This window comes from Schistocerca piceifrons, chromosome 1 (genome assembly GCF_021461385.2).
Source record: "Schistocerca piceifrons isolate TAMUIC-IGC-003096 chromosome 1, iqSchPice1.1, whole genome shotgun sequence".
NCBI lineage: Eukaryota > Metazoa > Arthropoda > Insecta > Orthoptera > Acrididae > Schistocerca > Schistocerca piceifrons.
In genome coordinates this window covers 1,019,528,446-1,019,548,214 of record NC_060138.1, presented here as the reverse complement: position 1 = coordinate 1,019,548,214, position 19,769 = coordinate 1,019,528,446, and the positions used below count along the sequence as shown (strand labels likewise).

General features: G+C 38.6%; 1 protein-coding gene across 1 annotated transcript in view; it reads left to right on the top strand.

Annotated features, from left to right (window-relative positions):
* The window catches only part of LOC124713710 (GATOR complex protein MIOS), a 215,384-nt gene that overhangs the window by 30,070 nt on the left and 165,545 nt on the right, over window positions 1-19,769 (top strand). The window contains exons 4-5 of the mRNA XM_047242970.1: window positions 13,731-14,000; window positions 17,718-17,910. Coding sequence (XP_047098926.1) covers window positions 13,731-14,000; window positions 17,718-17,910 — 463 coding nt within the window. The remainder of the gene's footprint in view (window positions 1-13,730; window positions 14,001-17,717; window positions 17,911-19,769) is intronic.

Here is a 19,769-nt window from a genome sequence, read left to right as displayed (position 1 = left end):
TGTGATACTTTTCAAATGTATTGGTAAGTTACTCAGTGAATATCAACTAACTGTCAAAATTAACTTTTTTCCTAATTAATTTTTCATTTTGCAGTGGAGTGTATGCCTATATGAAGCTTTCTGGTAGATTAAAACTGTATCCTAGACTGAACTCTAACTCTGGACCTTTTCCTTCTATGGAAAAGTGCTCTACTGACTGAGTTACCCTAGCACAAATCATGCAACGTCTGTGCCTCTGATCCATTGCTATCATTGTGTGTACTATCATCGCTGTGGTTAGTAGATACCATTAGTGAATTCTTTTTCCATTTCTTGTTTGGAACTTATGAGCAAAGGTGGCAATTGTTGGCTGGTTTTTCCCCAAATGCGAAAATGCTGCTATTTACTGGTGTACTCTTTGTTGATGGCAGTTGTTGTGGAAGTTCTCTCATATTTTGTGGCAGAGTACTCATACTGTGAGTTGATCATTGGTGAACTGTTCACATTTCTGCCTGTGTACTCAGTGGATTAAATTAGTAGGAACACGACTTTTGCTGCGTTATTGGGTGTGTGGTACGGACCAGTATGCTGTTTTGCTGCATATACTTCTATATTTATGATGTAAAAAAATTCAGTTCTACAATCACAGAGTGCATATACTTTTATACTTATTTTGCAAGCTTATTTGGAATATACTGTCTGAAACAGTGTCATCCAAGGAATCCCTTCAACACCTTCTTTATTGTTGTCAATGCTTCTGCACATGGACAAACTCATCAAATACTTGATTGGTACCAGATATCTTTTTAGTTCTTCTACACCCTTTCATCAAATCTTACTGCTTGGAGAAGAGTGTCGAACCTCTGTTTGCTCATCGACACAATAAAAAAATCCGGTGTAGTCTTATCAGTGGCTCACAGTTCATCACTTTTGAGATACTGTGACTTTTTCTCTCTTGTGAGGTATAAAACACCAAGGAAAGCAGACAAATCTTCAAAATCTGTATTTGGGCAGTCTTGAGCACTTCATGAATAAGCTGCTGCCATTCTGTTTAGTTGTTCATTTGTATGTTGTACAATGTGGCTTTTTGCACTAGAAGAAAATAATTTACAGCAATCCAGAACTATTTCAAATGTTTGTCTCTCTCTTTACTAAACTTGGATGCTGTGTCCCAACATTCTGATGATCAGCTTTTGCTGGAGGGGCTTTATGCTTGAACTTTTTTTTCCCCCTGTCCCTACCATGAGACACATCAGGATTTGCAGAAGTTGGAAGCAGTTACGGAATTACTGTCAGCCGGCTCCATTGCTGTGTTGATCTCTTCATGATCCAGTATCTGAAGAGATCAAGCATTCTATTTAGATATTTTCGTCTATTTGTTTTGTAGACAAGTCAGTAGGTGTTCGTCTGCCATGACACTCTTCCTGTGAAATTTTATGTATTTTTGCATCTGAATGAGCTTGTCATGTTCTTGGTGTAAGCAACTGCTTATTTCAGTATGTAAAACCCAATATAAAAGCATCATGGGGGGTGTGGAAACTGTTGGTGGAGGGTTTGAGGACAGTATGTTACCATAGCTTGAGGCCGGGATTTATCTTTTAATGAACAAAGGCTGTGGCCGAAAGCTTTATATGAGTTTCTTTTAATCGTGTCTGTCTGCAAGTTGACTTGTCTTCTTTACGGTAAGTATCAATCTGTCTTTTCCTATGTTGTTGGTATTTCTACCTGGAGTTTCTGTTGTTTGAAAGACTTAATATATGTAGAATATGTCCAGAAGAAAACATTAACCTAGTTGCTCATTACTAGCACAAAGAAACAGACTAAAAGAAAAGCATCATAGTGTTTCAGCAATGCACGAGAAATTGTTGCATAACAGCTACTATATGAGAAAAAATCTGAAAATGTTCTCTTCTTGAAACAGAGCTGGAACTAGCAGGCTTTACTTGAATTTGACCGATGAAAGACCTGTGGGCTGCAGGTTAGAGATATCAGAGAAAGCATTGCTAGGGTGACACTTCAGTATCTTTAAATTATGTTTAAATGTTTTAGTAAAATTGTGAATGTTAGCTTTTTTTCTCAAGAGTGGGTGATTAAAGTTTAATTTCTATTTACTTCTTGTGTATTAGAAATGGACAACTGCCTGCATGAAGCGTCCTTTGATATTATGATGCATAAGTCTTACTGTTTTGAACAGAAGTTACAAAATAAATGCCGTAGAAGTGGAGAATTCAAACCTTTCCTGTTCGTCTGTGCCAGTACAATATCTCTTCTACAAGAAACTTTCAAGGGAAGACATCTGTGTACTGGAGAACTCTTTTGGAAGTTTACCATTGTATTTCAAGATCATAAACACAATAAAATTCTCTAGACAACCTTTAAAGCCAGATAATCAAAGTTTTAAAATACTTTTCATTGGTGTTTGAATAACAGTTGCATATCAGGAATGAGTGATTGTATATAATTTTCTTTTATTGACATGCTGAATGCTGTACTTTTGGTTCTTGTACTTCACATATTTACAGAATCTGATATATGTAAGGTTTTTTGTTTGTGAGCACAGTAATTCACCTGTAGAAAAGATTCAAACTCAGGATCTGTAAGTGTTTGAGTACTGTTCACATCTTCTATATATGTTTTTCACATTTTTTTATCTGAAAGCTTAAATGTTTAGCAGTCTTTTCATTGTGCCTCTCTGCAGCTGTGCGCCTCTTCCATTGATGAGTAGCAACGTATTCTTTTCATAATACTGTTGTTTTTCCATCCTTCTTTTGAATCCAGGATTGGGACCATCACAGTTGAAGCTAAAAATGTAATTTTTCTTTTTTCCTTTTTTATTTGTTTTTCATCCAGTTTCTTACTGCAAACCTACTTCTTTTTAATAGAATATACTGTTTGAAAGATAATCACCCTCTAAACAACAGTAGGCTTTCATCAATGCAGAGCTCTAGAATTGTGTGAATTTTATCCACAATGTTTCTAATTTTGAAGAACCTGTTTTCTTCATTGCTGGCAGAGTTGTCACTAAATGAAGCATTTTCAAAATTAAAAGAAAACGATATCTGCACATAATTTCTCTGAAAACTGTGTGATAAAGTGTAGTCCCTGGACCAGCAGTCACTAATTTTCAGTTTTCTTATATGAGTCATAAGCAGTCACATAGTAATGAAGGAATAGAGTCCTTCAAATCTTTTTTACTTCTACACTTACAATTGATACTACACTGATTCTCCTATATTTGAATTGGTACACACTGAGGTGACAATAGTCATAGGATAGCGATATGCACCTATACAAATCGTGATAGTATCATGTACACAAGGTATGTATGGGCAGTGCATTGGTGGAGATGTCATTTGTACCCAGCTGATTCATGTGAAAAGGTTTCTGATGTGGTTGTGGCTACACAACAGCAATTAACAGACTTTGAACATGGAATGGTAGTTGTAGCTAGATGCATGGGACATTCCATTTTGGAAATTGTTAAGGAATTCAATATTCCAAGATCCACAGTGTCAAGAGTGTGCCAAGCATACCAAATTTCAGGCATTACCTATCACCATGGACAACTCTGTGGTCAGTGGCCTTCACTTAACAACTGAGAGCAGTGGAATATGCATAGAGTTGTCAGTTCTAACAGACATGCAAAACTTCGTGAAATAACTGCAGAAATCAATGTGGGATGTGGACAAAAGTATCTGTTCGGACAGTGTGGCAAAATTTGGTGTTAATGGGCTATAGCAGCAAACAACTGATGTGAGTGCCTTTGCTAACAACATGATATCACCTGCAGCATCTTTCCTGGGATCGAAACAATATCAGGGGGCCCTAGAAGACTGGAGGACTGTGGCCTGGTCAGCTGAGTCCTGATATTTCAGTTGGTAACAGCTGATGGTAGGGTTCGAGTGTGGTGCAGACCCCATGAAGCCATGGACCCAAGTTTCAATAAGGCATTGTCCATGCTGGTGGAGGCTCCATAATGGTGTGGGCTGTGTTTACATGGAATGGACTGGGTCCTCTGGTCCAACTGAACCATCATTGATTGGAAGTCATATGTTTGGCTACTTGGAGACCATTTACAGCCATTTGTGGACTTCATGTTCCCAAACAGCTATGTCACATCATTGGGCCACAGTTGTTTGTGATTGGTTTGAAGAAAATTCTGGGCAGTTTGAGCCTATGATTTGGCCACCCAGACTGCCTGACATGAATCCCATTGAACATTTATGGGGCATAATTGAGACGTCACTTTGTGCACAACATCCTGCACCATTAACATTTTTGCACTTATTACTCTGGGCAAAAGGAGGACCAACACAATATTTGGAAGTATCCCATGACTTTTGTCACCTCATTGTGTAAATAAAATCTTTTTGTTTCATCTGCAAAGGATTTCATCAGGTCGTCTGTTAAAAATACAAGGAAAAATGACAGAATACTGTAATTTTGACCTAATCAGTGCTTGTGTCTTGAAGCTGAATCATCAAATGCATGCAAAAATGGCCGAAAATCACTTTCCTTCCAGGAAAATGTGTCACTGAAGCATGCTCTTTTATCAGATAATTCATTCTTACTATGAAAAATGTCAGATTCTGAAGAATTTTCATTGCTTTTAGAGACAGATGAATGTTTTGTACCAGCTGACTTACTTGGCTCAGAACTGTTACTTGGAGATTCTGTTGCATTGTCATCATCATTATCAAAGATGTATACAGTATATGTAGACTGAAGCAACAAATGAAAGTTTGTGCCAGGGCCAGGATTTGAAACCGGGTATCTGCTCACTATAGAGATGCATTAACCACTATGCCACCCTGGCACAGTGGCTTTGCCCAGTTGCACAGACTGTCCTAGCATGCCTCCCTCCTCAGTCCAAATTCCCATTTACATCTCAGCCCACTTTATATTCCCCCTAAACTCGAATAGCATTGCAGACGAATGAACATTTGTTTCAAGGGCAACAGGGCGACATAGTGGTTAGTGCATCTGCCTGGTGAGCAGGAGATCCGAGTTCAAATCACAGCCTTGGTATAAATTTTCATTTGTCTCATCAGTATACGTACATACATCACAAATGTTTGAGACTTGAAAATCGTCTCTGGAACCATATAGTTTCATTCGATTAAAGCAGATATGCATAGGTTTCAGGAAGGATCCCCTGTTTTGTTTGATGCCATGGTGCTATTCCAATGCAGTTGAAGAGCCTCTGCAGTGCTGTTCCAGTTTTGGAGGAATATCAGATGGGCTGAGGTGTGTATGGGGATTTGGGTGTGCTAGGGTAGTCCATGCTGTTGTGCACAGCCACTGTGTCAGGGTGGAATAGTGTTTAGCGCATCTGTCTGCTGAGCAGGACACCTGGGTTCGAATTCCGTCATTGGTACAGATTTTAATTCATTGCTTCAGTCTGTGTGCATATGAGGTGTGACCAGTAACTAATGGGAATTTTTGTTTTTCTTAAAGAATCTTTGTATATTCATCAACATCAACTTTGTCCCCTTCAGACTAATGCCCCTCACTTGTGCCAGCACTTTTTTCAATCTTGGAAACGCTTCTGGAACTCTCTTTTCATTATGGTGTTCAACTCCTTCAGCGATTCTGTACTTGCCTCATCAGTGGTAGCAAAATTATGTTCTGTCACTGTTTTTTTCAACTGCAGGAATAGAGAGAAACCGCAGGTGATTGTGTCTGGCGAATATGGTGGATGAGGCAACATTACAGTTTTGTTTTTTGCCAAAGAATCACAGGCAAGCATTGAGGTGTGACAGGAGCACTATCATGATGCAACTTCGATGAATGATTTTGTCACAGTTCTGATCATTTCTTTGGATTGCTTCATGCAAATGGTGCCTAACTTCCAGGTAGTATTCCTTATTGACCACATGACCATAAAGGAGGAATTTATGATGCACTATCCTACTGTATTTGAAGATAATGTGATAAAAATAATAAAGTTTTTTTTCAGCCCTGGCTCTTCAGGCAGCTTCCTTTGGGAAGGTTGCTCCTCCGTTTCAGTGTCATACCCTTATACCCATGTTTTGTAACCAAACCTTCTTTAGAGGTTCTGGGTCTTTGTCATCTTCATTGTGACGTCATTCAACAATTTCATAAAAAACTTTGCTACTACACATTTCATCTCAAAACATTCAAAAAAATTGCATGGCATGAGCCAGAGGATGTGCTGAGATCACCAGCAATTTTCCAGAACCATTTTCTTTATTTCGTCCACATCATCATCAGTTATTGATATGCTTGGACATCCAGGTGGTGATAATCTTAACCATCTTCTCGACCTCCTGTGAAACAGTTGTACTTCTCATAAACTCTTGTCTTACTCATAGTAGCTTCACCAAAAGCCACAGTCAGTATTTCAAATGTGGTACTGCACTTATTCCATTTTTAAGCAAAACTTAATGGAGATTCTTTGCTCCATCTTTTTTGAAAGTATAAATTTGCCAAGCACTTGAAAACACATATAATCTTTTTGACTTTCAAAAATAAAAGAAATATTTGAAATAGCTGAAAATGCAAACATACAACTGTATCGTGTGTACCAACAAGATAAAAAAAAACAACTGATAATTCTATATATGAAGCCCACAAAACTAACAAATTCCCATTACTTTTTAATTACACTTGTTACTTCACAGATGTTAGAGGCTTGAAAAAGGTCTCTGGAAATACATAGTTTCATTTGGTTAAAGCACCTATGCCTGTGTTTCAAGCAGGACTGCTATTTCGTTTAGAGGTACTGTTTCAGTATCCAGTACAGTTGGAGAGCCTCTGCAAATGCTATTCAAGTTTATGGGAATGTCAAGTGGACTGAGGCGTAACTGGGAATTTGGATTGAGGAGGGAAGCATGCTACAGTAGTACATACAGTTGTGCAAAGCCACTGTGCCATAGTGGCATAGTGATTAACACATCTGACTGGCTTGATTTCTGGCCTCGGTACAAATTTTTGTTCATGGCTTCAGTCTGCAAATTCACATCGTAGATGGATATAGTTTCATTTCACTATCAAAGAATTTATTTTCATTGTCACTTCTAGTTAGAATCTCCGCAATTCCTTCCTGTGTCCTACCTTGATGGTGTGCAATTTTCTCAGTCAAAAGTGAAAATGAAAACTGGAACACAAATAAGATCAGAACAACAAATGCGCACAGCCCGGATGTTGGAAAACTGCTGATCACTCGAGGTGAAAATATGGCTACTCGGCCACTTAGCTAGCCGCCAAGTACCCCATGTTTTAACATGCCTGGAGTGCACTTTTTAACACATTTAAAGCAGTCAGAGGTAACAGGAATTCAAGAAAATATAAAACAATTCTTACAAAAACAGAGTATGTGACCGCCACAATAATACTGCACAAAACATTTCTAGCAAACCATGTGAGGCACTCCATTTTCAGGGGTGCCACAAGTTCTGGAAATCAGGGAATATCAGGGAATTTCAAATGTATTACTTTTGAATGCATTGTGGGAACAGCAGTGATCAATGTCTTGTAAATAATTACTATTAAAAACAGTCTTGATCACGATTTATTTTATAAGGTCTGAAGATGACCACAGTAGTGGTCGAAACCGGTATGCAGTTGTGATTCTCCAACAGAAAGGGGTTTCCACTCAATGGTCTGAAGATGACCTCAGTAGTGGTCGAAACCGGTATCAGTTGTGATTCTCCAACAGAAAGGGGTTTCCACTCAATGGTCTGAAGATGACCACAGTAGTGGTCGAAACCGGTACTAGTTGTGATTCTCCAACAGAAAGGGGTTTCCACTCAATGGTCTGAAGATGACCACAGTAGTGGTCGAAACCGGTCAGTTGTGATTCTCCAACAGAAAGGGGTTTCCACTCAATGGTCTGAAGATGACCACAGTAGTGGTCGAAACCGGTCACCTTATAAAATAAATCGTGATCAAGACTGTTTTTAATAGTAATTAATTTCAAATGTGTCGGAGAAGTCAGGGAAATTTGGAAAAAACACTGGAAGAATCTTGTTTTGCTTCAATAGATGAAATGGCTTGTTTATGAGTTGTTGTGCATTGTCGCGGGCTGGGCGCCACTTCCCTACTCTCTCATTCTTGTTGCTTCTCCCCTTCCTACCACTCTCCTCAGCTTGCAGTCAGTGCTGCCACCACATCTGACCGCTATCCTAGCAGCTGCTGATGAGAGGCAGGGAGGCATGAGGAGTGGTTTGCTTGGATCTGATTCTAAGTGATCACTGACACAGCGGCCAGAGATGGCAGTCAAGTGTGCATGAGTTATGTCTGGGAGATTGTCTATGTGCTCTAGTTTTCTGACAAAGGCTATGGCCGAAAATTTAGCTGTGAGGGTGTGATTGTCTTTTCTACATACCCCCCCATGAACGATGGACCTTGCCGTTGGTGGGGAGGCTTGCGTGCCTCAGCGATACAGATAGCCGTACTGTAGGTGCAACCACAACGGAGGGGTATCTGTTGAGAGGCCAGACAAACGTGTGGTTCCTGAAGAGGGGCAGCAACCTTTTCAGTAGTTGCAAGGGCAACAGTCTGGATGATTGACTGATCTGGCCTTGTAACACTAACCAAAACAGCCTTGCTGTGCTGGTACTGCGAACGGCTGAAAGCAAGTGGAAACTACGGCCATAATTTTTCCCAAGGGCATGCAGCTTTACTGTATGATTAAATGATGATGGCGTCCTCTTGGGTAAAATGTTGAGGTAAAATAGTCCCCCATTTGGATCTCCGGTCGGGGACTACTCAAGAGGATGTCGTTATCAGGAGAAAGAAAAACTGGCGTTCTACGTACTGGAGCGTGGAATGTCAGATCCCTTAATCGGGCAGGTAGGTTAGAAAATTTAAAAAGGGAAATGGACAGGTTAAAGTTAGATATAGTGGGAATTAGTGAAGTCTGGTGGCAGGAGGAACAAGATTTTTGATCAGGCGAATACAGGATTATAAACACAAAATCAAATAGGGGTAATGCAGGAGTAGGTTTAATAATGAATAGGAAAATAGGAATGCAGGTAAGCTACTACAAACAGCATAGTGAACGCATTATTGTGGCCAAGATAGATACAAAGTCCATGCCTACTACAGTAGTACAAGTTTATATGCCAACTAGCTCTGCAGATGACGAAGAAATTGAAGAAATGTATGATGAAATAAAAGAAATTATTCAGATTGTGAAGGGAGACGAAAATTGAATAGTCATGGGTGACTGGAATTCGGCAGTAGGAAAAGGGAGAGAAGGAAACGTAATAGGTGAATATGGATTGGGGGTAAGAAATGAAAGAGGAAGCCATCTGGTAGAATTTTGCACAGAGCACAACTTAATCATAGCTAACACTTGGTTCAAGAATCATGAAAGAAGGTTGTATACATGGAAGAACCCTGGAGATACTGACAGGTTTCAGATAGATTATATAATGGTAAGACAGAGATTTAGGAACCAGGTTTTAAATTGTAAGACATTTCCAGGGACTGATGTGGATTCTGACCACAATCTATTGGTTATGACATGTAGATTAAAATTGAAGTAACTGCAAAAAGGTGGGAATTTAAGGAGATGGGACCTGGATAAACTGACTAAACCAGAGGTTGTACAGAGTTTCAGGGAGAGTATAAGGGAACAATTGACAGGAATGGTGGAAAGAAATACAGTAGAAGAAGAATGGGTAGCTTTGAGGGATGAAGTAGTGAAGGCAGCAGAGGATCAAGTAGGTAAAAAGATGAGGGCTAGTAGAAATCCTTGGGTGACAGAAGAAATACTGAATTTAATTGATGAAAGGAGAAAATATAAAAATGCAGTAAATGAAGCAGGCAAAAAGGAATACAAACGTCTCAAAAATGAGATCGACAGGAAGTGCAAAATGGCTAAGCAGACATGGCTAGAGGACAAATGTAAGGATGTAGAGGCTTATCTCACTAGGGGTAAGATACATACAGCCTACAGGAAAATTAAAGAGACCTTTGGAAAAAAGAGAACCACTTGTATGAATATCAAAAGCTCAGATGGAAACTCAGTTCTAACCAAAGAAGGGTAAGCAGAAAGGTGGAAGGAGTATATAGAGGGTCTATACAAGGACGATGTACTTGAGGACAATATAATGGAAATGGAAGAGGATGTAGATGAAGATGAAATGGGAGATATAATACTGCGTGAAGAGTTTGACAGAGCACTGAAAGACCTGAGTCGAAACAAGGCCCCGGGAGTAGACAACATTCCATTAGAACTACTGACAGCCTTGGGAGAGCCAGTCCTGACGAAACTCTACCATCTGGTGAGCAAGATGTATGATACAGGCGAAATACCTTCAGACTTCAAGAAGAATATAATAATTCCAATACCAAAGAAAGCAGGTGTTGACAAATGTGAAAATTACCGTACTATCAGTTTAATAAGTCACGGCTGCAAAATACTAACGCGGATTCTTTACAGACAAATGGAAAAACTAGTACAAGCCGACCTCAGCGAAGATCAGTTTGGATTCCGTAGAAATATTGGAACACGTGAGGCAATACTGACCCTACGACTTATCATAGAAGCTAGATTAAGAAAAGGCAAACCTACGTTTCTAGCATTTGTAGACTTGGAGAAAGCTTTTGACAATGTTGACCTGAACACGCTCTTTCAAATTCTGAAGGTGGGAGGGGTAAAATAGAGGGAGCGAAAGGCTATTTACAATTTGTACAGAAACCAGATGGCAGTTATAAGAGTCGAGGGACATGAAAGGGAAGCAGTGGTTGGGAAGGGATTGAGACAGGGTTGTAGTCTCTCCCCGATGTTATTAAATCTGTATATTGAGCAAGCAGTGAAGGAAACAAAAGAAAAATTCGGAATAGGTATTAAAATCCATGGAGAAGAAATAAAAACTTTGAGGTTCGCCGATGACATGGTAATTCTGTCAGAGACAGCAGAGGACTTGGAAGAGCAGTTGAATGGAATGGATATTGTCTTGAAAGGAGGGTATAAGATGAACATCAACAAAAACAAAACGAGGATAATGGAATGTAGTCGAATGAAGTCGGGTGATGCTGAGGGAATTAGATTAGGAAATGAGACACTTAAAGTAGTAAAGGAGTTTTGCTATTTGGGGAGCAAAATAACTGATGATGGTCGAAGTAGAGAGGATATAAAATGCAGACTGGCAATGGCAAGGAAAGCGTTTCTGAAGAAGAGAAATTTGTTAACATCGAGTATAGATTTAAGTGTCAGGAAGTCATTTCTGAAAGTACTTGAATGGATTGTAACCATGTATGGAAGTGAAACATGGACGATAAATAGTTTGGACAAGAAGAGAATAGAAGCTTTCGAAATGTGGTGCTACAGAAAAATACTGAAGATTAGATGGGTAGATCACATAAGTAATGAGGAGGTATTGAATAGAATTGGGGAGAAGAGGAGTTTGTTGCACAACTTGACTAGAAGGAGGGATCGGTTGGTAGGACATGTTCTGAGGCATCAAGGGATCACAAATTTAGCATTGGAGGGCAGTGTGGAGGGTAAAAATCGTAGAGGGAGACCAAGAGATGAATACACTAAGCAAATTCAGAAGGATGTAGGTTGCAGTACTTACTGGGAGATGAAGAAGCTTGCACAGGATAGAGTAGCATGGAGAGCTGCATCAAACCAGTCTCAGGACTGCAGACCACAACAACAACAACAACAACAACAACAACAACATACTTGTGTGCGGCTCAGCGATCATCTTTGTGGTGAGTTGCTACCTATCACCTTAGTACTGATTCTCTGAGTATTTTACGCAAGTTATCTGTTGCACAGATTAATCACTGTGGTCTCATTTCATCAACATGGTGTCTGTGACATATAAATAGCTGTCCACACAAGTAGACTTCCACGACGGGGCAAAACTGCAGCCATTTCAGCTGATCTGAAGCCCATCGTTTCCCACCAATGTGCAAGCCCTACCTGTCGGATCTAGTCTCACTGACCTACCCACAGGCTGGGTCTGTTTGTGTTTGTCATAATGTGGAGGATTTTAGTGGTTTATCCAAGGACCTGGGACTGCAGTGCTCCAGGGCAGGCCAGAGGCCTCGTGCGATGGATTCAGGAATTGTGACTGTCTCACTGCAAGTGCATTGTACAGTGCAGCATTTTATAGACATTTTATTTATTCTAGTACATTTTGGCACCTAGAAAGTAGTTTATATTTTAGAAAGTATATATGATAAGAAGAAGTAAATTGTGGCAGTGGCTGGTGGTTTGTATACTATGTACTCATATATTTCTTGAAAGAAAAATCACACAATACCTGTAAAATAATAGACATTACACAGTGGGTAATAACTGACAATAACAAACATAGTAGAACTGATATTTTATTGGTCACCTATAGTGTCGGTTTGCACAACTCTTCCCCCCTTTATGCACTTCTTTCAAGATGTCTACATATTTCTGAGGTTATTTTTGAAATCAGGAAATATATTTTAAATATGTCATTTGACTCCAAGGAAATACATATTTTTGTCACCAAATGTGTTTCATTCCATTGAAATAAAATGAAAACAGTGGTCTTAATTAAACGCATATACCATTTGGCCTGCTTTCTCAATCTAAGGACAGTTCATTACAAAAGATGTTGATATTAGTACTTAAGATTTTTGCTCACAAGGGGGTGAAATTCAAAAGTCCGTACCTTTTGTTGTCAGCTTATGTCTTTACTTACCATTGGGATCTCAAAATTTATCAGGGAAAAATGCTGAAACTTGTCTGTAAATCAGGGAAATATCAGGGAATGTCATTTGGGGAAACTTTTGGCAACCCTGAATTGGCATCACCTCTAAGTTGTCGGGTGTAGTACAACAGTTGGTACTGTGAGAGATAGAAAAGACAGCTGGATGTAGCCAACTTAGTCGAGTGGCATGGGTGTGTTGTTTACAGGACAAACAGCAAGATAGGGCCATTTTACAGATTGGTCCTAATTAAACTTCAGAGGAAATGTTCAGGTGGTTCGGTGTTCATCCTTTTTGTCATTCAGAGCCCACTGTGACTGTAACTAGATTTATGTTTGGAGTTGAACATTTTCAGGCAGTGATAAGGGTAATATTTGTTTTAAATACTTGAATAAGTAGAATCGTCACTGCACAAGATCAGGAAAGAAAGTTTTTGATGATGTTTATAGCAACCCAAGGTGACACAACTTTTGCTGTGTGTAATTGACTCTCTTTGTACATATAAATGAGGGAAAATTTGCAGGTATACACAAATCCACTTTTACTCAGTGTATGTTTGAACCTTAGCATATATTTTAAAATTTCATATTGGGATTTAACATTGTTAGTAGCAAGATACCCAAATATTACATTGTAACAAAGTGTTGTAATGCCTAGCATTTTCGGTTGTGAGTAACACATTCATACTAAGTACAATTTACCTTTAACCACTCAGTACAGATGTTACTTTAGAAATGCTCATGTTCAAAAGCTTGGTTGGTTTACCATTGAAAGTTGTAGCTAATTGTGAAATTTCTGCTATGTAATCTTTACCTTCTCAGTGATCTGCAAACTTAAAATCTGCTATACATTTTGAACTCTTCTGTTTCTTTACTTTTGGATAATAACTGTAAATCCACAAACAGATATTATTGATGCAAATTAGTGGTTAAGTCGCAGAATTAAATAGCTTCTTATGATGTGTTCTTTGTATTGTTAGCAAGCTTTATAAATATTTTTTGAATGGATGGATTGTATGCTTTCTGATGAAATGTATTATTACTTCACTGTTCCTCCATCTCACTATAATTTATTTTTTGCAGTCCCAAGACATTCAAGACAATGTAATGGTGTTGCTTGGAGTCCTGTGGATAGCAATTTACTTGCTGTTGGTTTAGACAAAAACAGAGCTGACCACTCATTGTTGGTTTGGGACTTAACCAGATGTCATTTGCAACAGCAGATGCCTGACAGTGTTCGGCCTTGTGCAGAACTGGGGCTGTCAGAGACAACTCACTCATTAGCCTGGTTACAGCCAAGAAATATTGTATTAGGAATGAACAGTAAACATTTGAAAGTATTTGACATCAGAGGTGAGTTCATTTGGTTTATATCTATGTTCTTGGTATAGCTCTGAAGAATTTATATTGACATGTGTCATTTCAGATTCATTTTTCAAAACTCACTGCATTATCCAATTAAAATTACAAACATTTTGTGCTATAAAGTTACAAGGTGGAAGAGCAGCTGGCATGTAATTAAACTTAAGGTGCCAAAAGTCTGGATACTTGTGACAGACCTATATAAAAGTACAGAAAACTAAAAGCTGTCTTAGGTTTGAGAGTTATTATTTTCTTCTTTGGGGAGGGAAGAGGAACAGATTGGGGAAGGTGAGAAACAAGGGGTGCTTTACTCAGACCTCAACTTAAGAGGGAGCCATCTGTTGTGAATCCGGTGTGTGTGTGTGTGTGTGTGTGTGTGTGTGTGTGAGAGGGGGGGGGGGGTGGTGTCCATGTTCATGTGCGTACTTGATCTCATGAAAATAAGTGATAAGTGATAGCCAGACGTTATAGTTTTCTCAAATGAATTATCCTTGGCTACACATATTTCACATTATCTTACAAATTGTGATGTTGCCCAAAAAGTGTCAGTGGAAGCTTGGAGGCTTGTGGGTGCCAGTGTACAAAAGCTCGCACTAAACCTCCAGTTTTTGAAGCAATAGTTCCTTCATTAAGGGCTAAAGAGAAAGAAGGAAGAAACAAATTGTCGATCCAGGACAAGGTGATACGATGCTAGGATAAGGGAATGTAGACATCTTGGCTCCACTAAAGTTGTGGGATGCAGTAACAAGTGGACTGCAGTTATTAGGACTAATAGCATTTTCTAAAGAGTGATAAAATACATGGTATTAACATTTTATTTATGGCGAACATATGACATCAGCCAGAGGACTTTTAGTGTAATTTAGTTTAAACTGTTATATGTTCCATGGATGGTGTCATCATAGTATTGTAGATCATCTCAGGTTAGTCAACAGGTAGCTGTTTCAGTTGGTTCTGTGGCTACACAGTTAACTCACAAAGTTGTCTGTAGACCAATTTAGCCCATGATCATGCTGAGTGAACTTAATTTTAGATTTAAAATTACAGGAAAAAAACACAGTTACACTTGTACAGATAAAAATGATGATAACAACCATATGAAAAGAATAGATTGCTATGCATGGCATAGGGTAGGTGTTGAGTTGCAGACAGGCACAATGAAAAGGCTGCAGTTGCTGCATTGCACCTGTCTGTAGCTCAATGCCTCCTCTGTGCAGTCAACAGCAATCTATCCTTTTCATATTGTTGTTGGTTTGCCCTGGACTTTCCATTGTTTAAATTGTTAACGAAGTAGATGTAATATTGTCTTCAAAGTTATTGTTATCGTCTGTAGGCATTTCAGATCATTGGGTGAATGTGTAAAGAATATTACGGTTTTAAAGCTCACTGTATCCTATACTGTGCTGAGGTTGAGTAGTGTTTACTGTTTGTACCCACACTCACAGTAAATTGAATCAGACATACTAACTTGATAGTGTGTAGCTCATCATGTCAGACTTGCATCATGATGTTGACACCATGAGTCACCAAAATAATTAGGGAACCATCTTGATATGTGATCTGTGTTGTACTGTGACCTTGCTATCAGCATATGCTTTGGCACATCAGTCCAGGCAAATTTTGAATTTTTGCTATGTGTCAAGTGGGGCTTAACATCACTTACACTAACCTCTGTCTCTTTTGATGTGCATTGAGTAAAGGTAGATATATGAAGTGGTTGCTTCTTTAGTCCATTATGTAGAGCAGTTTCTGGATGTATGGTTGGTTACTGGCCATTGTCCACTATTTAACTGGTAATTTGTGATGTCTCTGCCCATTTTTGCAGTCTGTACTTGAGTCTGACTCACTGTCTGTCAGGTACAGCTCAGTGTATAGACATATTACTGAAATATAAAATCTGTACAATTTCAAAATTTAATGAAGGGCATAATATAATGAAATGTGTTTAAAAAGAAGACAGGAGAGTTGTATGACCAGTTGAAATATTTAAAATATGCTGCTCCTTGTTAAATGCATCTGCCTGTTTTATAAGGCTTGCCTATTAAGTTTATACACCAAATGATGATGTTGAAATGCAACATTTTTTTTAAAAAAAGTTGTTGTTGTTAAAACAATGCTAGCTTGAAAAGCAACTGATGTTTATTTATGGTCAGTGTGTAAAGAAACAGTTTTGTGAAAAACTGTAAACCTTGTGTGAAGACATTAATTGGATGATTTTACATGATTTCGTAAAGGCCTAGCTTAGCATCACTACCTTAAATCATTTTGTTCAACTTTTGATAACCAGTTGTCAATGTTGTGTTTCTTCTAGTGATGAATTTTGTTAAGGTAAACCAAAATTAGTTATTGTTCCAAAAATCTGTGAGGTTGAGCACAACATGATTGAAGAGGATCAACATGTAATTTACTTGAGAGGGATGCTTCTTTAGGTATATCAAAGACTGCAGTATATTCTGTTTTTCATGAACATTTACCTGTGGAAAAAATTGTACACCTCATCGATTTTGCAAAATTGTGCCGAAGTTCAAACTCAGGCTTTTGTCAATTGGTGTAAGAAAATGCTCAAAAAATTTAACTGGGGAAATGAAAATTCTGTATACAACATCCTAACAGGAAATTGAACTTGGCTCTATTTGTACAAGCTGAAAATTATACTACAATCAATTGTTTGGTGTTTCAGGATGAGCCAAAACCACCAAAAGTGGTTTGTTTTTTTGTGAAGCGCTCAGAAGAATATGATCACTTGTTTCTTTGTTACACTGTACATGTTGCAACCATTGTTTTAGAGGAGTGTAGAACTGTTAAATGCATAATGATATACAACCATTTTTATGCCACATATGGTAGTAGGGAAAGCAAAACAACCAAAAATTTTGCATCATTCTTCATCGATACACCATACCAAAAAATTGGTTATTTGGAGGAGAAAAACATCAAATCAGAGTTTCATTGCCTATATTCATCTGTTTTATCACCTAATGGTTTCTTGTTTTCCATATGTCAGATAAAAAATGCATGGATAGTATCTCAAGAAGCTGTTGAATTCTTAGAAAATCACGAGGTACCAACATCAGAGTGGAAAATATGTTTCCAATAATTCTGAGAAACAATTAAATGAATTGCACAAAAAATATTTTTATTTAATTGTTTATGTAGAAACTTAGAGGCAGCTTTTTGTATTAGTCTGTGTAATAAATAATTAAAAATAGCATTTATTAAATTTAAACCGCCATGCTATTTAGTGTCCTCCGAATGACCAGCACATAGCCTTGCGTACAAACGGGTCAAGTAAACTTACCTTGTAAACTGAATCATCCCACAGCAATTCAATAGAAGTTATACATGTGAGCTATGGAACATGCGAATGACTGACAAAATAACTAATATATTAAAATGATGTATTTAATGACAGTATGTCGCTTTGTATTAGCGACTGCACTAAAATTACTATAGCATCAGCAAGTTTTTGCAGCATTGGGTCAGAACAATAATTATTCTCTAGAATATAATATTCTTGTAGACTGTGGGGAAAGTATTATAACCAGACTCATATTTCATATTTAAGGGCAAAGTTTTCATGTGAACACTCCAGATATTAACTAAGTAATTCTTCTCTATTTATATAGTACCAGAGAGAAAGTAGAAACTGTTTTTTTTGAATATACATTGTGTTGAAATTGTGGCCATATGTGTGCTTCTATCTTGCAGATTCGAACAGAGCAGTGAACGCAACTAACACAAAAGCTGTGTTTGGTGTCTGTATTGATCCACACATGGAGAACCAGTTAGCATCATTTATTGAAAACCAGATATATATTTGGGACCTTAGAAACTTTGAGAAGCCTGTGCTCACACTAAATCAAGGGAAACCTGTCACAAAGATTTTATGGTGTCCTACCAGGTTTGTTGCTCTTGGTGTCTGTAGGACTTACATTGGGCCTTATATTTACTATTCAGCACTAGTGCTTACATCTGAAAATGCTGGCCAAGTAAAGAAGACGGAATACAGCTCTTTGTGCCTGTCTTATCACTAGCAAGTAATTTTTCAGTCAAAACATAGTAAGTGGTACATAGTAATGTTTCTGCCTTGGTAATTGCCTAGATTAGTTACGAGCTCATTTATGACATAGTAGAGACGTGCTGTTTGGTATATCTCTGTCCGAACAGACCTATATAGGCCCAGCAGTACTGACTGACCGCTTTGTCATCCTCTGTCAATGGGCGTCACTGGATGCGGAATGCGGATGTGGAGAGACGTGTTCAGCACACCACTCTCGCGGCTGTTATCAGTTTTTGTGACTGGAGCTGCCACTTCACAAGTAGTTCCATTATTAACATCAAAAGGGCTGTGTGCACCTCATTTGCCAACAGCACACGGCAGACTCAGATGGTCGCCCATCCAAGTGCTAGCCCAGGCCGACAGTGCTTAACTTCAGTGATCTGATGGTGTTGCCATTGTGGCAAGACCGTTAACTTATTTGGTATATGAGAGTATATAATTAATTAAATATTATGGATTCTGAGTATATAATTCTGAGTATATAATTAATTAAATATTATGGATTCTGACCACAATCTCTTGGTTATGAACTGCAGATTGAAACTGAAGAAACTGCAAAAAGGTGGGAATTTAAGGAGATGGGACCTGGATAAACTGAAAGAACGAGAGGTTGTAGAGAGTTTCAGGGAGAGCATAAGGGAACAATTGACAGGAATGGGGGAAAGAAATACAGTAGAAGAAGAATGGGTAGCTCTGAGGGATGAAGTAGTGAAAGCAGCAGACGATCAAGTAGGTAAAAAGACGAGGGCTAATAGAAATCCTTGGGTAACAGAAAAAATATTGAATTTAATTGATGAAAGGAGAAAATATAAAAATGCAGTAAATGAAGCAGGCAAAAAGGAATACAAACGTCTCAAAAATGAGATCGACAGGAAGTGCAAAATGGCTAAGCAGGCATGGCTAGAGGACAAATGTGAGGATGTAGAGGCTTGTCTCACTAGGGGTAAGATAGATACTGCGTACAGGAAAATTAAAGAGACCTTTGGAGAGAAGAGAACCACTTGTATGAATATCAAGAGCTCAGATGGCAACCCAGTTCTAAGCAAAGAAGGGAAGGCAGAAAGGTGGAAGGAGTATATAGAGGGTTTATACAAGGGCGATGTACTTGACGACAATATTATGGAAATGGAAGAGGATGTAGACGAAGATGAAATGGGAGATACGATACTGCGTGAAGAGTTTGACAGAGCACTGAAAGACCTGAGTCGAAGCAAGGCCCCGGGAGTAGACAACATTCCATTGGAACTACTGACGGCCTTGGGAGAGCCAGTCCTGACAAAACTCTACCATCTGGTGAGCAAGATGTATGAGACAGGTGAAATACCCTCAGACTTCAAGAAGAATATAATAATTCCAATCCCAAAGAAAGCAGGTGTTGACAGATGTGAAAGTTACCGAACTATCAGTTTAATAAGTCACAGCTGCAAAATATTAACGCGAATTCTTTACAGACGAATGGAAAAACTGGTAGAAGCGGACCTCGGGGAAGATGAGTTTGGATTCCGTAGAAATGTTGGAACACGTGAGGCAATACTAACCTTACGACTTATCTTAGAAGAAAGATTAAGAAAAAGCAAACCTACGTTTCTAGCATTTGTAGACTTAGAGAAAGCTTTTGACAATGTTGACTGGAATACTCTCTTTCAAATTCTAAAGGTGGCAGGGGTAAAATACAGGGAGCGAAAGGCTATTTACAATTT